Source organism: Drosophila hydei, unplaced genomic scaffold, assembly GCF_003285905.1.
Source record: "Drosophila hydei strain 15085-1641.00,03,60 unplaced genomic scaffold, DhydRS2 tig00000090-arrow-arrow-pilon, whole genome shotgun sequence".
NCBI lineage: Eukaryota > Metazoa > Arthropoda > Insecta > Diptera > Drosophilidae > Drosophila > Drosophila hydei.
Genome location: NW_022045662.1, coordinates 1,081,477 through 1,099,238, shown reverse-complemented (window position 1 = coordinate 1,099,238; position 17,762 = coordinate 1,081,477). Strand labels below are relative to the sequence as shown.

General features: G+C 41.1%; 1 protein-coding gene and 1 long non-coding RNA gene across 2 annotated transcripts; one reads left to right on the top strand and one right to left on the bottom strand.

Moving 5' to 3' along the window:
- The first annotated feature begins 119 nt into the window (after nt 1-119).
- On the top strand, nt 120-16,983 carry LOC111598118 (protein TIS11). Its single transcript, XM_023313175.2, has 3 exons — nt 120-387; nt 14,647-15,035; nt 15,943-16,983. The coding sequence occupies exons 1-3, from the start codon at nt 280-282 to the stop codon at nt 16,799-16,801; spliced, it is 1,356 nt and encodes a 451-aa protein (XP_023168943.2). The 5' UTR covers nt 120-279; the 3' UTR covers nt 16,802-16,983.
- On the bottom strand, nt 493-1,406 carry LOC111598119. Its single transcript, XR_002751361.1, has 3 exons — nt 1,210-1,406; nt 1,048-1,104; nt 493-966 (listed from the first exon to the last, which is right to left on the bottom strand). It is a non-coding gene; the product is annotated as an uncharacterized LOC111598119 (long non-coding RNA).
- Nucleotides 16,984-17,762: the final 779 nt, after the last annotated feature.

Below are 17,762 nucleotides of genomic sequence, written 5' to 3'. Positions count from 1 at the left end.
ACTAGTGCAAATACAACAAAACCCAATTAAATTCTAAACGAAATATTAAATTCAACGCAATATAATTTTCAACCGATAATAGTCAGCAAAAAATATAAGAATTATAAATTAAAAACAACAACAAGCGTCCAGCAAATAATAATAATAAGAAGAAGTAGAAGCAAAGATAAAGAATTTGTTTTTGCGCTGTCCAGTGAAATAAGAGAGGAGAACGAGCGCAGAAGTAGCAGAGAGAAGTGTTGAGCGGGAGAGAGAGCAGAACAGTAAACGGCTACGAAAATGTCTGCGACAATTGTGCAAAAATCAACTGGAACTGCAAATATCGTTGGCAATGCAAATATCGTTGGCAATGCACACTATTTCGAATGTGATGACATATTCCAAGGGGTAAGTCTCCACGAAATGCAGTCTATAAAGAAAACAAAAACAACAAACATGTTCAGGATTTACACGCAAAACTAATTTGTGCTCAATTGGAGCGTTTGTTATTGTTCTCTCCCACACACTGCAATACATGCGTAATAATTTGCAATTCATGTTCGTTCCGTTACATATTTCACTTTTCCATATTTCCCCCATATATATATTGGTTTATTATACCGCTGATTCATAATTATTTCGGCTGAACATTTTTACATTTTACTTCAAATTAATAAATGTTTGATAAGACAGCGGCTTTCATTTAGTTCAGGATAATAAATAAGTGAACAGGTGGTAGTCTTCCAGCCCTCCCGTCCTGTAACTATACCAGTAAGCATTGTCGTCATCAGGCAGCATGATCAAATGTATGTATTTAAGTCGCTGCGACGTCGGCGTCGACGCCAACGCCAGTCGTACAAGCAGCTGTTATTATTTTGTTGGCCGCTGATCGACAACAAATTCGATTAAGTCCGTAAGTTCCGGGTTTGGATTTTCGTTTAGTGATTTTGCTTTTTGCCTTTTGCTTTTAAGCTCAGAGGCTGAGCGCTGAAAGAAAAAAAGTAAAAAGAGCTTCAAGTTTAAAGTTATTCGCCGCAACTTGATTGCGGTTACGTGCAAAGTTGATACCATAAACGCGGCGAATTGGCGGTGTAGTGGAAGGGGGGAGTTGCTAGCTTTGCTTTGCTGCGTACAAAAAAGTAAAACAAATAAATAAGTAAAATGAAAACACGAGTGCAGTGGACGGGTCAAGTAGAACCCAACTATGTATGCATGTACATATATACGTACATATGTATTTACAACGAGCGGCAACAATAAACAGCACACACATATACACAGAGCCGCACAGACATTTGTCACAGGTTGATGTCCGATAAAAGTTGCAAAGCTTTTGCTTTTTTTGTTTCTTGTTTTGTTTTCTGTTTTTTGCGTGTTTTCATTGAGATTGCCTGAACTTTGCTAGCACGCAAAAATTTTGTTGTGTTATCGATTATAAGCGACTGCCGGCGATAAATATTGCAATTCCACTGGAAATTTATTTTGGTTTTTATAATCGCAATCGCCTGTATTACACAGCAATTTTTTTTAACTGCATCAGTAGGCAGAGCAATAGCAACAAATTGCTGCCGAAAGCGAAAGGGCGCAACACACTCGAATACACATACACACGCACACATAACTGAAATTGAAACTGCTGCAACAAGCGATCGCCGCTGCTGCGGCCGCTAGTGCTTTTGTTTTTCTTTCGATCGCTGCTTCTGTGTGTTTGTCCAGGCGACAAGTTTGTCCGTAAAGATATCAACGAAACTCGCTTGAGCAATGACAAACACGTTTACAGCGGCTTTCAAACGTTACGACTCTCAAAAATGCTCTGAAAAGGTATATTATAAAGTTGCTTAACGCACACAGTGGACAAATTGATATACGAATGTATGCATTTTGTTTTCTTTCGAAAAAAGAAGCTGTAGTGGTGGTTGACATTAAATGTGTTTCAAATGTTGAATTCAGTTTAATGTTGAAGGGCATCTACAAGTCAAACACTCTCATCCCTACAATTTTTACTTGCTTTTCCATTTGCATGTTCGTTATGTTTGTGTGCGCACATAACGCGTTCACTTTTTGTCAGGTGGATGAAGCTGCCGCTCAACTGAAATTCACTTTTTCGCATAACTTTTGATTTCGTCGTCGTTGTCTCGTTGTTGCTGTTGTTGTTTCGTTACTTTTATTATGAAATTTATATGCACAGCTCTCTGTGGTTGTTGTTTTTGCTGATTGCTTGCTTGGCTGGTTAACTTGTTGTTGCTGCTGCTTGCGCCCAAAAGCAAAAATGCTTAGTTTGTTATATCAAACTCCTCAGCGCTTCGTAATCATATTACGTTTCATTTCTACATGCACACACACACACATGCACAGGCATCGACAGCGACTGTGCAAGGCCAAGGGGCAAGCAGGGACGAAACTAAATGCAATGAAACGGGACGGGACAGTCAGCTAGTCAGTCCATGCAGAGACCACTTTTTACGAATATAATTCCATTTCCTGCCAAGGCGATAACAAACGCCGTCGTGGCCGCTGCACTGCCGGCATACGTACATGCACACAGCACACAGATATATGTATGTTTGTAAGTACATGCAGACATAAACTAAAAATATATGTGTGTGAGTGTGTTTGTGTGTATGTCCCGGCATCGTCGCCATTGCTGGTAGAGTGGCGACTACCTACCTAAGCACCAGCAGCAGAATAAGAGGAAGCGAAGGGCAATTCCAGCCTGGAACGTCAATTTATTTCATGCGCTGCGATTGAATACGGTTCGATTAATATGCAGGTCCAGGCCGCGGTTCAACTTTATATATATATATATATATATATATATATATATATATATATATATATATATATATATATATATATATATATATATATATATATATATATATATGTGTGTGCTGGAGTTGGGCTCACCCGCACACACACAACAGATCATAAGCACAGCAACATGTTGCCAAAGTTGCCGCCATATGCAAGTTGCCGAATGTGCAAGCTTTGAGTGAATATGCATACATATGTATGTGTGCGCTTGTATGTCCGTTTTTTTAGTTGTATTTCGCTGTTTTGTGTTTGAATGCAAGTTAACAGAAGTACAAATTATAAATAAATTATTTGCGTGCCAGCTACTGACGTTTGCTGCTTATTATTATTATCGTTGTTCGAGTTGTAAAATGAAAAAAAAAAATAATAAACGAACGAGCAAACGAGCTGAGCGAAATAAATAAATAAATATGTATGAGTTTGCACGAGTGTGTATATATGTGTGTGAACGTCTCTGCTTTTGTCTGTCTGTCCGTCTGCCAGTTGCTGAGTGTGTGCACTCGTGCGATGTCGTCCCTCATCGTTCGCTATCTCCCACACCAGCAGCAGCAACAACAACAGTAGCAGCAGCAGCAACTGAAACAGCTATGTGTGAGCTCCACTTGCCTTCTCGCTCGCACGCTCTCTTGCCGCGCTTATTGAGCGAGGAGCCAAGCAAGCGCCTGCTTGCCTGCTCTCCTGCCTGCTGGCCTGCCATCCACTTCATATTCTATTGTCATTGCCTGTTGCCGATGTTGTTGTTATTGTTATTGTTGTAATCTTAAAAATTGTCTTCATATGCGCTTCATGATCATGTTGTAGTTGTTGCGTTGCTAATGGCCGCTCAATTGAGTGCCAAAGTACATACGTACATATGTATGTATGTGCTTACATACATACGAACATGCATGTATATACGCATACGTTTGTGTGCGTGTCGCTGTTATTTCTTGCGGTGGGGTCGCCGCGGCTCGTTGGGCGCCTTCAGGGACAGGCAGACAAAGAGAGCATGAGAGAGGCTACGAAAATTGATCGAATCTTTAGCTTAAATGCCATTAACTTGCAAATACTTTGTGGGGGTCAAGCGCTAAAGTACGAGTACTTTACATACAAAACAAACCGTTTACCGTATTATGCATGCATACGCTTATGTTGCGCCTTGCTCTTTCGCTCTCTCTCATTCTCTCTTGCTTGTCCAAGTAATCGCTCTGTTGAAATGCAGAGGTTGAGGTTAACTACGGATTGATTACTTTTGCAATACATTTAAATTAATCTAGAGTCGAATGCTATTGCATTAAAAAAATAAGTGTATAAAAAAGAATACAAAAAATCAATTTGTATGTAAATATAAAACTTATAAAGCTTTACTAAACCTTGCTTTAGTTTCTTATGCCTTCGACATAACCTCAAATAAAACTGACTTAACCTCAAAATATACACTTCAATGAAATTAAACTAAATATTAAGTCGAATTTTCAAATAAACATGGATTGTTTATATATATAATACATAGTATATATACAATTTGTAAATTGATTCAGTTGGATTTGAACAAATTGTTTTTAAACCATTCCGCTGTATGGATTATATGAAAATAATATTTAATTTGATTGCCGAAGCAGTATATATATATATATATATATATATATATATATATATATATATATATATATATTATATATATTATATATATATATGGCTTATGATTTATGTATCTATCAATCAGTCAATAAATCATCGAGTCAATCAATAAGTCAGCAAAAAAGTTACATATACAGTTACTTTAAATATATATATATATATATACAGCTTAGCCCCGTGTACAAAAATTTGACCCGGTTTATATGACGCTGTTTTATTCAATTTTTTTTTTTTTCATTATTTTTAGGGTTTTTTCCGCTGCAATTATGAATTATTATTACAATATGCGAGTATTTATTATGATTTTTATTAAGGTTTTTTTTTTTTTTGATGTGGAAAATGTTTTCAATTTCAATGCGGGCCTCACACAATGTGTCGCAAAGGGGAGTTGGGGGGATTGTCAGACCCCAAAACGCAGGCAATATATTTTTATTTATTATTAACTTTTTTGCTTGCAACATCATTTTTGTTTCTGTTTTGTATTTTCCTTTTCCTTGTGCTCGTCATTCGACTCGCTTGCCAATCCGAAAACAAGAAAGAAAGAAAAGAAAAGGAAAAAAACAAAGAAAACAACAACATCAAAAAAATCCAATCGCAATCGAATTCGAACCGAATCTATTATATAATGAAGTTGCCGTCTCTTGGCGCAGACGTCGACAGCGATGTTAACGTCAACGGCTACAGCGACAGCGATGGCGATGGCGACAGCGTCTCTGCGGTCGCCGTTTGTTTAGTAGATTTCCATTCACATTCACTGTCGCTTTTTGATTACTTGCCTGTTGCCGTTGTTGTTGTTTTTGTTGCGCTGCTTTAGTTGTAGTTGTCGTTGAATGTTTTGCTTTCGTGCGGGCCATCGTCGTCGTCTGCTCTTTCAACTGGTTTTACAGGACGAATGGCAGCGATCGAATGAGCGAGAGAGAGTGAGAAAGATCTGTTTGTTTTTAGAGTGCGTATATTGTTGGCTATTGTTGCGTTCTAAACAAGCAACCCCTGCTGTTGCCTCCCCCCACACACTCGCACTCCCATTGTAACTGGGCTCCAGACGATTTGCCGTTGATTTTGTTTGCCGCTCACGAACGACTCAAAACCGAACCTAAAGACCCGCAGCCGTAGCCGTTTTTTTGTTCGCCCCCCCCTGTAAACCACGTTCGGTGGCCCGAGCGACCCGACCACGTGTTCAACATATTCTCAACATGTTGGCCCCGACTTCAAACTTGCCTGCGTTTGTTTGCCTCGCCTGCACCCTGCACACGCTACCCTTCTCTCTTATATTTCATGCTCTGGCTGCATAGCCTGTTTTAGCACTTTTGTTGCTGTTAATTTTTATTGTGTTGCCTTTTGCTTAGTTCTTGTAGTTGTTGTTTGCCTTAAAGATTTTTGTTGCTGTTGCGGGTAATCAAATCGCCTATATATATATATATATATATGCGTGTGCGTGTGAGAGTGTGTGAATACATATGCATTAGTGCGCAGGCAAAGGAGCTGCTGTGCGTATAGTGGGGGCAGAAGAAGGAATAACGCTCAAACCGTTCATGACGAATACAAACGGCCATTCCCTAGTGTATGTGTATGTGTGTGAGTGTACAGGCAGCTGCTGATAGTGCATAAATGACGCCGTTTCTTTTTACCCCATCTTCCCTATCCCTAACTCTCTACCAACCCCCTATGGTACCCCAGCTCTCTCTAACACATACATTGTCAAGTGTTCAATTGAACGCAATCCAATGGTTCCTGTACGTACACACATACATGTAAATTATTCTTGTATACTTTTACATATGTATGTATGTGTGTGTTCATATACCACTCGAACGAATTTCAATCAAAGCGGAAAACGAAACCACTCTGAAGCTGAAGCTTTAATATATAACATATAACTGTAATACTTCATTTCTATTTCTGACTTAAGATTGAATTATAACATGAATTTCCCACTTGATATTTGAATGTAATTTGTTTTCTTCCTACTTTTAAGTCTTATCGTCCTTTTGCTTCTGATTAAGTTTCATTTATGTATTGTATGTCCATACACATGCATGGTTGTGTATGTGTTGATCTCGTCGCTTCTTTGCCTGCCCTTTCTTTTCGCTCTGCCACTGCTCTTCTATTTCACTCACTGTTCAGTTTTCAGTTTGCTTATCGCGCGCAGTCCAACAACAACGACAAACAAGCGAGCTAAAAAAAAAAAATAACAGAAAAAAGATTATTATATGAACTAACTAACCCAATAATTCTTATCGAATTAAATCACACACACATACGAGTATATATGTATGTAAAGAGACACTTATGTGTGTTTGTTTTGTCCATATAAGCCTGAACGCATGTGTGTGTGGTGTGTTGGACAAAAAAGTGTCAGCAAGGGGTCTCGGCGTTGGCAGATAGGCAGATAAAGATAGATAGTGCGGCCTAACAGCAAAAGAGGCGAGCGGCGAGAGGAAGTTTGGAGAGAATGCTACGACAAGACTAACAAAAACATCAGCAACAACAAGAGAAACAGCAACATGTGCACATGTTTTGTGGCTCTTCGTTATAATTTTCTTGTAATGCATATTTTGTTTTTTTTATGTTCTCTTACAAGGAGCGAAAGAGACAGCTGCAATGAGTTTAAGTGCATCATGAGTGTAAAAGTGTAGCGTATGTCAGCTCACACACATGTCGAAAGTGTAGTTGGTGTTGTTGTTTGCTGCTGATAAGCACTAAGAACTTTGATATAGAGCAACAGAATTCAACAGCAACACACGCACATGACAGGAGTAAATCAGAGGTCAGATTAAGCAGAGAGAGCGAGAATAAGTCGTAAACATCAAAAGTACGTGAGGCCAAACATGTTGTAATGAGAGCCAACAAGCATTGCTTAAACTAATTTATAAGAGAAACTTATACTGCGTTAAATCTTGCAAGAGAGTGTAAGGAATTAGAGACTTGCAACTCAAGCATAAATGACGTATAAGAGACTAAATGTCAGACAACCATAATTAAATGAAAACAAAAGCAAAAATGCAGCAAGAACAATTCAGTATGTTGTTTGTCGATAGGCGACTATTAAACACCCTTTGTTGATAAACTGTTCATAAAATATGGATAACAATGTACTGAATTAAAAAAAATCTACTAAATTGCTTCAAGGAGCGAAGTCGGCTTTGCAATGTGATATTTGCTTGTTACATATTTATTTTAATATTTTAAGAATTACATATCTCGGGGGTCAAATTTTATATATGCTCTGAAAGAAAGGGGATCTGTGGCAGGAGGGGAAGAGTGACACTTGGCTTAGCGACTGTCATTGACGTTTTCATTTTTTTGAAATGGAGTCGAAGTCGTATTCGACAGCGATGTCGATAATGCTGATGTCGTAAATACATATATATATATATATACATATATATATATATATATACATATATATATATATATATGTACATACTTCACTATGTAGCAATTTATGTTTGTATGCTTAGAAATATATATGTATACTGAAAACAAACCGAATTTGTAAGCACGCACAGAGTGTGGCCCCCGATAAGGTTCTGACACTCTTCGCACTGATAGCCAACGGGCAGCAGCATCGAACAGCGTTGAAGAGGTGGAGAGAAGGGTAGATGAAGGAGAAGAGGAGTTCAGCTAAGCAAAGTCGACAAATAATTGATTCCTTGATCAAAAGTAAATAATTCGTTTGTGAGACAAAAACACGTGCATGTGCACTTGTACAGTGAAACGTCAGTAAAGCGAACACTTACAAAAGAGACTGGAACCATAGAAGATGTCTGATATTGTAATCCCCTGCTAGAGCTATCCATACACATACACATCGACATGTGTGCATAACAATTGCTTTTGAATACACAACATATTTATGTACATATGTGTATATCTATCTTATCAGTTTCGTAAAATACATACATACCTATATGTATACAACCCAAAAGAGAAGACATGATCTTCTCCATTTTATCATCATCGTCACTTTTGTAGCACATGCGATTAAAGAGCAGATATATATTTAAAGTAGCTGTGTGGTGTGCACATCTTGCTTATATGTGTATGTTATCTTGTTATCAGATATAAAATGGTTTTATTTTTATTATTTTCAAAGGGAAATAGTTTAAGACTGGCATCACTACCTCAAATGTGTTCCTCATATTGAGGTTAGACTGTGCTTGGGTTACGCATATCCAAGAAACTTTTCCATACGAGATGTGATTGATACAATTTGACAATTTGCATTCCATTTGAAATGCAACTAACCTACATACATAAATACATACGTACGCACACATACACGCAGCTATTAATGTGCAAATGAAATTGACATTTCTCCATAACATTGTACCATTCACTCACCAATACATACATACATACAGTTCCATTTTTAATTTGGCCCCATTTTGCGTGCCCTTTTTGTTCGCTTCCTTACTTTCCAGTTTTGAGTTCCACTCTACACACTCCACTTACTCACGCAATTTGCAATTTTGATTATAACTTCCAACTCGGAAACTGCAATCGATTGCATAACACTTCCATGTAACTGGCTGCCTATCAGTGTGTGTGTGTGTGTGTTTATGTGTTTGCACGCGTGCATTGAGAGAGAGGGAGCGGGAGAGTTTTGTAGCAGTCTATGCTTGGTTAGCCTCCGGTTTTTAATTGTCTTTGGTTTTGACAATTGCAACATTTTTATGTCATTGCTTCTGTGTGTGTTTGTGAGTGGAGGGCAAATCCAAATAGCAAAACGCGAAATCTGCGCAAACGCAACACTCTGCATTGCGACAGCTCTGCCAACAGGGCAGCAGCAGCAGCAGAACGAACAATAACGAAACGTATATTATTTAATTTATTTTGTATATGAAAACCCTTTTGACTTCGACTTTGTGGCGGATTTGCTTTTTGTTTTTGCTTCTCTTTATTTATTTCTTGTTGGGTTTTTTTAATGGTTGTTGTGCTCCGAATTTAGCAAGGCCAAGTTGTTTTTGTTGCTGTTGCTGCTGCTGCTGCTGCTTAATGTTTGTGAAGTTTTCTTTTATTGTATTTTATTATGTGTTGTGTTATTATTATGTATTGTGTATTTCGTGTGTGTTGTGTGCATGTGTTTTGGAGCCGGTTCGAACAACGACTTGGAAAGAGGAAGCCAAGTCAAGTCGACGTCGCAGTCGACGCCAACGTCAACGATTGGCAATGAAACGAAAGTGGCACGACGCGATGCCAACAGCGACGCATGCGTCGACGCGTCTTCGCGTCATTGCTTAACATTTGCCTCTCGCTTGCACGCATGCGCGCCAAGCGCTTTTGCTTTTCTGCTTTGCCTATGGGTTTACATGTATATGTGTGTGTGTGCTTACCAAATATTAACAACGGACGCACAATGAAAACGACACGAAAATGTGAAATGCTTAATTCGACCTAGACCTCAATCGATGGATGGGCCAAGTTGGTCGCCCTACCTATACCCTCCCCCCTCTCTCTCTCACCCTCTCTCGTTGCCCTTTCGTACATGCTGTGCTTGTTACTTGTTGCGTCGCAGCCTTTGGCAACATTATGTAAATAATAACGTGGCAATTGCTTTTGCTGTTGTTGTCTGGCTGGTTTATTTTTTGTGTGCATTTTGATTTTTTACTTGGGTTTTTCTTTTACGAAATTTAACGACAAAGTTTAGAGACGTCGTTGAGTTGCAGATATACGTATGTGCATATGTATGTATGCATGCATACATGTGTGTGCATTGCGAAATGTATGCTTACAGTTAGCCAAAATGCACAAACTCTTGCTCTCTCACACGCTTGCCGCCATTTAAGTGCATGGGTGTTTGTATGTGTGTGTGTGTGTGTGGGCATGTTTATATACAATATGTATATGCATTGCTTCATTCTCTACACTTTGGCGATCCTGTTCTCTGTAGCACCCGCGCGGATACACACACATACACACGCATACTCACGCTCTTGCATGCACACGTATATTTGCAAACGTCACGTCGCATTGTGTGCTTTATCAGTGAGTTGAATTATATTTGACTTGCAAGTTTCTATGTGTGTGCGTGTGTGTGTGTGTGTGTGCATTGATTACTCGCCAACTGGATGGATGACAGCAGCCAGAGACGACTTAGAAACAGTAACCAACAACAACAGAAACAATAACAACAACTGCGATTGGACCCAACGACCGACTGTCGATTGATTGAGCAACGTGCCCATATCTCGCCCTGCCTTCTCTATCCTCTCTACCTCCTGCCCCAGTTGAATTCCATGCCGTGCCATGCCATGCCATGCCATTCCACATTTCCAACCCCCACCAAATTGCTGACCAGCTGCTATTGTTGTTGCTGTTGTTTAGGGGTAAAGCTGTTGCACTGCTGGTTGGCTGAGGTAGAGGGGGGTAAACAAACGATGGAGCTGCTGCCTGGGTCGCAGCCGACGTCGTTGCGATCGTCTGACTGGGCGCCCCATGTGTTAATTACCAAGTCAAATTTGCCTTGCGACAATTAAAACGATCGACGTGGGGCAGTGGAGACGAAAGAAGGGAGTAAGGAATTGAGTCCGCTTTGAAGGAGTATATGGGGTGTGTTTGGAGTTGTTGTTGTTGAGCGTTGGCCAAGGAGTGCTGGCTAGCGACTGGAATGACAAAGAGCGACGTGAAGGAAGGAGCGAACGTTTCGATTTCTGTTATCTGAGTGGAAACTTTTTCGAAATGATTTTGCATTATAAGTTTATCGATTAGTTCGAGCTTGCTGTTTATCGGCTGTTTTGTATTAAGTCTAGAATGCAGTTCTGTTCGCTTGAATCGGTTCCTCTTAAAAATCCCTCAGGTTTTAATTGATATATCTATGTATGTCTATAAAGAACTTGATTTTTTTACTGTTTGTTTTTCCATTATTTTCGATCTTTAGACGCTAAATTTGTCGCTGCTACTTGCTGCTGTTGCTTTCCAGCGAAATTTCCAGTTTTGACAGCTACTCGTAACTAATTGCTAATGTTATTCCCCCTTCCAGTCCTATCTATATATAATTGTATGTGTATATAATATGTATGTAAATACATATAGTATATAAGCGCCATTAGTCTCCCCTCTGGGCCCCACCCCCAATTCCCTTTCAGCTTTGTTTTGTTACCTGTTCGTGCAGGTTGTTGTTGTTGGTGGTTTTACCTTAGCAGTATAAATAACACCTATAATAACTATGTATTCATTTTCAATTCGCAGTTCGTGTATATGTATGTGTGTGTGTTTAGACACCCGCATCCCACCCCCTGCTTCAGCCGCCTTCTACCTGTTCCATTAGCTTTGATCTGTGTGCGCAGAATAAAGCGCGACTCTGTTGTTCTCTCGCTCTAACACTGACTCTCCACGCAGTGCTGCGCTTGTATTGGTGTTAGCTCATCGAGGTTATGGATATTGCGTCGTCGACGTCGCCGTCGCCGTCGCAGTTGTCGTTGTCGTTGTTATTGGTGTTATAAACCAGTTAGTCAGTCAGGCAGTCTTCAGCATCACACAGACACACACCTGGCTACAAGTCTATCAGTATGTGTGTGCGCGAACGTGTTTACGAGACAACAACAGCAAAGGCAACAGCAGCCAAGCCAAGACAAGCCACAAAGGCAGCACCAACAAAATCTTACCTAACAGCGTCCAATACATATTTACATAAATACAAACACACACTCGTTCACACACACGTTCATACATATACATATATATTGTAATCATATGTGTGATTTGTTATGCTGAAACCAAAAAAATAAAAAAACAATGATAAAATGTCAAATTGGGAGTTGATGTGCTAAATTGAACCGGAACTTCGTCAAGCTCTTCCACTGGTGGCAGAGCGCAGCACGAAGAGAGAAAACGCAAAAACTAAGCAGAATCAAGGCAAGGTCTTAGCGGCAATAAAAGCTCTCAGTAGCAACACAGCAAGCGCAACATGTCTACAAAGCAAATGTTGCCAACCGCACAATCACACACACACACACACATGCACACAAAGTAGAAGCACGCAGACTGCAAAGAAAAGTAAACTTATTTTCATTTTCAAATGAAAGGGAAATTCTCACCTAGATGAAAGATGTAGCGAGCAGCACACATACACTGGCAGACGGACAGACAGACAAACAGAAAACTTGTAGACTTGCCTATCCGTATACACATACACATACACATACACACACAACTAATGCGTATATAGCGCAAAAAGCAAAAGCAAAAACCACAGCTACAAGCAAGAGTGCCTCAGTCGACGTCGCTGTCGCGGTCGCAGCGGCGCTCTGATCTATTTGTCTGCTTTTCATTGTATAGGCCGGCTACACGGCTCCTACTCGCTCCACACCTCTCTGCATAAGCCTGATTGCCGAATTGGGCACAGGGTATACGGGTATCGCGGGCTGTACTCTGTACTCCTGTTTATCTTGTCTTTTGTGCATACATACATACACAAATCTTTATATATGTATGCGTGTATACACATGCGCACACATGCAGAGATGAATGCGCGGCCAACTTGAAGTTGTTTTTGAACACGTTTGAGCGTTGCGACGGCGGCGGTGCCGCTGTCGGCGTCGCTCTACCTCGCTTCCACTCACAAGCGATTGCCTTTTTCCATGCGTGTGTTTGTATGTGTGTATGTGTGTGTGGTACTTTATGCAAGCAAAGCTTTAAGAGGCCGCAAATGATGCCGTAAGCGCGAAGTTGGTCATAACAGTCGTAAAAGTTTGCTAACTTGTTGCGCAGACTTGTTGCTGACGCAGCGTTGCCACCAGCAACAGCTGAGCCGACGTTGTACAATGAATGTCGAGTAAAAGACGACTAATGTCAGACATTGATTGCCAAATTCGATAATGGGTATTATTTATAAACTTCATGATTCAGTGCAAGCGATAAGCTATCTATGAAATCACTCAAAACTCTCAAGTATCGACTGACCCCTGATTGCACGCATCGAAAAGCTTTTTGCTTCTGTAACGATCTGCAAAGGCAACTGACAGCAGCGCTTAACAGGCAAGTGCCCGCCGGCCGCGCACGCGTCTTATTCGTCCGCTCTGCATGTGCATGTGTATGTGTGTGTGTGTGTGTGGTGTGTCTTAAGTGATAACCAGTTTGGCTAGTTGTTGCTTTTTTTATTTATTTTTTTCCTTAACGAACGGCTGCTGAGTCCCAAAAATTAAGTCTCGTTGTTTTTGTTGTGCTTTTTTTGGCCGCGACGGCGTCTTCGTTTGCTTTGCTTTTGAGCCGTTTGCTGCTGCGCTGTGTTTGGTGTTCGTGTTCGAGTTCGTGTTGTGTGTGCGTACTTGTGTGTGTGTGAGTGTATGTGTTTTTTGTTGGCTTGAACTTGAGCTCTATACATATGTAATTGGCGCTGTTGTTTGTTGTTGTTAGTTGTTGGCAGCTCCTCTCTCTTTCGCTCAGACAGCTTGAGTGCGTGTGTGTATCTGTGTGTGTGTGTGTGTGTTGGTTGGCTGGCTGGTTGGTTGGTTGCATAACGTGTTACAGCATCGCACGAAAATGAACATCAGCAACAACAATGGCAATAACAATTCAGAAAGAAAGACAGAAAGAAGAAGAAAAAATTGAAACTGATGACGACACACGCCAAGTCTGCTAGCGCGAGTGGGCTGGCTGCTCGCTGCGAAGGGTGTAGCGGGCAGGGAGTGGAGAGTGGAGAGCGAGAGCAAACGGGCAATGCCGTATTGAGCAGCTGTGTGGAGAGCTTGCGGCGCCGTCGCAGCCGCCATGTCCGTGTGCGTGTTGTTAATGTTGCCGTTGTTGTTGTATTGGTTAATGGCTGGAAAATTACATATATACATATAAAAATAACATTTGGCTGCCATTTATTTTTTTATTTATTTATTTATTTTTTTTTTGCAATATCATTACCATTACAAGTGACTGCTGCTGCGGCAGCCTAAAATTAATTTTAGACGTTGACGCAGACGTCGACTTCGACGCCGACAGCACCAGCTAGACAATCAGCAATTGAGTGAGCGCCTTTTGCTTTTGCTTTTGCTCTTTACTCTTTACACTTTACTTATAGGTCAAGTTAAAAGTAAAAGTATTGTGTGTGTGCGTCTCTGTCGCTGCTCTGCTTACTCCTCTGTCTCCTTTGCCCATTTGCTACATTTTGTCGTTGTCTTTGCAAAATGTGCGCCCATTTACCTGCAGAGAGGTGGGAGAGAGAGAGAGAGACGCTACGCTGGTTTATGCGAAAGCTCAGTTCATATTAATTGTTTGCTTGTTTGCTTCGTGTTATTGCAGGTTGTCAGTGATATGCAGCAGCAACAGCAGCAACAGCAACAGCAACCGGATCACATCCTGGATGCCAGCATGGATCAGCACGTAAGCGATAAGGATCTTCATCATCATCAGCAGCAGCAGCAGCAACAACAACAACAGCAGCTGCATCAACAGCTCCTGAATCAGCATCAACGTTTGCATGGTCCGTTAACTCGTACCATCTCACAGCCGGCTCAACGTCTAAGCCAGTTGGCACAGCAACAACAGCAGCAGCAACAACAGCAGCAGCAACCGGCAGTTACATCGCTGGTGACCATCATTGAGAATCTGAGCAACATAACGTTGCATCGCAAATTGGAGCGCACACAGTCGGAGCCGCTGCCACCCCAGCAGCCAATGAATACATCGCGGTAAGTGAAACTGTCAAAATAGTTCCAATTGAACTTGTTGCACATCGAACCGATCCTGACAGGTTGCATTGCATTGTATTCTGTATGAAAGTGTTGAAACAGGGTTGCCATGTGATAAACAAATTTTAATGTGGTGCACAAAACAAATATTTTATAGTGAAGATAAAAAGCATTCTTATTACCAACTTTATTAGTCTAACGAAAACGTGACAAATTTCAAAACTTCAATCCAAATTTTTTTTTTGGTAATAACTCGTTTCCCGTGCGGCGAGGCTCACTTGTATCCTGTTGTGGACAAGCGGACGCAACACGTCTGAGCAACATGTTTTAGTCGAAGTTCGGTTTGATGTGAATATAGCTAAAGTCGAGAAGAACGTCCGCAGTGTTGGTTGGATTTTAAAGCTTGAAATAGCTTAAATAAAAAGTAGTTAATAAAAACATTTTAATAATTCTAACCAGTCGAGGTTTATCTACATAACATTATAGGACAAAGCTAATTAAACAACCAATATTAAAAAGAAAGTTGGTTATTACATAAATGTCAAAGCTGTTAAGTAGTTAGTCTATTTTAATGGAAACAAGAAGCTAGATGTAGCTTGAAATTAGCTAATGGGCAACACTGATAGGTTGCAGAACGCAACATGTATGTGGTCAGGCCATCTCACTCTCACTAATTAGTAAAAGGCTTCTCAAGTTCAACTGAACTTTTGTGTTGTGCAACTCTAAATAAAGGCTAGTAAATAGTAGGCCGCTATTGGAGCGAATTCAAGAGCGTGTGTGTGTGTGTGTAAGTGTGTTACTTAAGCAGTCTACGTTATACACGCAACGAGTAGGTGGCAGGCGAAAGTTTAGTTTGAACAAGAAACTTATGTTTGCTATACTTCTTTCTCTTTCTCCCTCTTTCTAGTTACAAGACGGAATTGTGTCGTCCCTATGAGGAGGCTGGCGAATGCAAATACGGCGAAAAATGCCAATTCGCCCATGGCTATCACGAGTTGCGCAATTTGCAGCGTCATCCGAAGTATAAGACCGAATATTGTCGCACCTTTCACAGTGTTGGCTTCTGTCCCTATGGGCCGCGTTGCCATTTCGTGCATAATGCGGACGAGGCGCGTGCGCAGCAACAGCAACAACAGCAGCAGCAACAACAACAGGCCGGCAAAGCGTTCCAGAAGCCAACGCAACTCTCCAACGGCAACACCAACAACAACAACAACAACAGCAGCAACAACAACAACAACAACAACAGCAACAACAACAACACAAACATTACTCAATACTTTTTACCGCTAAGTCCGCCACTGAGCATGAGCACCGGTTCAGATCGCGAATCGCCAACCGGTTCGCTCTCCCTCTCGCCCACAAATTCGCTGACAAATTTTCCATTCCACGATGCGGCTGCCTATTTGAATATGCCCAATGCATGTAACGGTACGGCCAATGGGCATGCCTCATCGGCATCATCCACATCCTCGGCGTGCGGCTTGGCGCCGGCCACGCCCCCAGATAGCCCAAACGCGCCCATTTCGCCGGTGCATACGCCGCCCCCAACGTCGCAGTCGGCGCAGCATTTCGAGCACAACAGCAACAGCAGCAGCAGCAACAATAGCAACAGCAGCAGCTGCAACAAACAGCAACACGAGGAGGCGCCACGGCTGCCCGTCTTCAATCGCTTAAGCTCCACAACGGCTGCTGCCACAATTCTAATGCAAAAATCTCAGACAATTAATCGATACCCGATCATTCCACAAGAGAACTTCTTGTAAATCGCGAGGGTGGATGGAAAGAACTCGACATTTCAAATTCAAATTCAAATTCAAATTCACCCACTCCCCAGTCTCCACTCTCCACTCTCCATTCTCTACTTTCCACTCTCCATAGAATGGGAACTCACACGCACACACACACTCACTTACCCACTCTCTCTCTCTCTCTCTGTTTCTCTCTCTCTCTCTCTCTCTCTCTCTTTCTCTCTCCCTCCCTCTCCCTCTCTTTTTATTTCTGCCTCGTCCTCTTATTCTTACTCTCACTCTCACTCACTTTCTGTTTTGTCTGTCTTTCGCAAATCTTTTGCCCCTCGACGAAATATATATACATATATATATATCTATCCGTATATGTCTATGTGTGTATATCAATATCAATGTATGTATATCTGTGCATATCTATATGACAATATCATCTATATCTATATATCTATATATATATGTATGTATGTAGGTATATGTGTATATATGCATGCAGTGAAGACGAAAAGTAAAGGAAAAACACGGACTGTACATTCACAAACTTTAACTTAACTCTTAGCCAACTGTGCCCCCTGTCCCTTATTGTAACTGTAACCAAAACCACAAGCCCCCACCCCCGCCCCAGTTGGATCGGCCCTGAGAGGACGTTGCTGAGTGGGCGTGGTTGCTCAAATACCATGTGGAATGTCACATGCATTTATCGATAGCTCGCGCCTATCGATACCAATTGACCGCGCCACACCGCACGCCAAACGCCGAACCACGCTACTTGACCCCATCCATTCACAATGCACTCGTCGCTTTGTTTAATATTTATAAATGCAACAAATTCTTAGTTAAGCAACATTCACAAAAAGAGTAAGCGCCCGACTATCGATAGCAATCGATAACATCGTGGTGCGCGCGCGTCTTCCAACACAACTACAAACAAAAAGAAAAAAAAACACAAAAGACAAAACACACACAAACATACATACAC

What these genes read in the sequence shown, in the direction of transcription:
- LOC111598118 (XM_023313175.2), top strand. Translation starts at nt 280, where the DNA reads ATGTCTGCGACAATTGTGCAAAAATCAACTGGAACTGCAAATATCGTT. An exon ending in GTGATGACATATTCCAAGGG is followed by an intron (nt 388 to 14,646) that starts GTAAGTCTCCAC and finishes GTGTTATTGCAG; the next exon opens with GTTGTCAGTGATATGCAGCA. An exon ending in CAGCCAATGAATACATCGCG is followed by an intron (nt 15,036 to 15,942) that starts GTAAGTGAAACT and finishes CCCTCTTTCTAG; the next exon opens with TTACAAGACGGAATTGTGTC.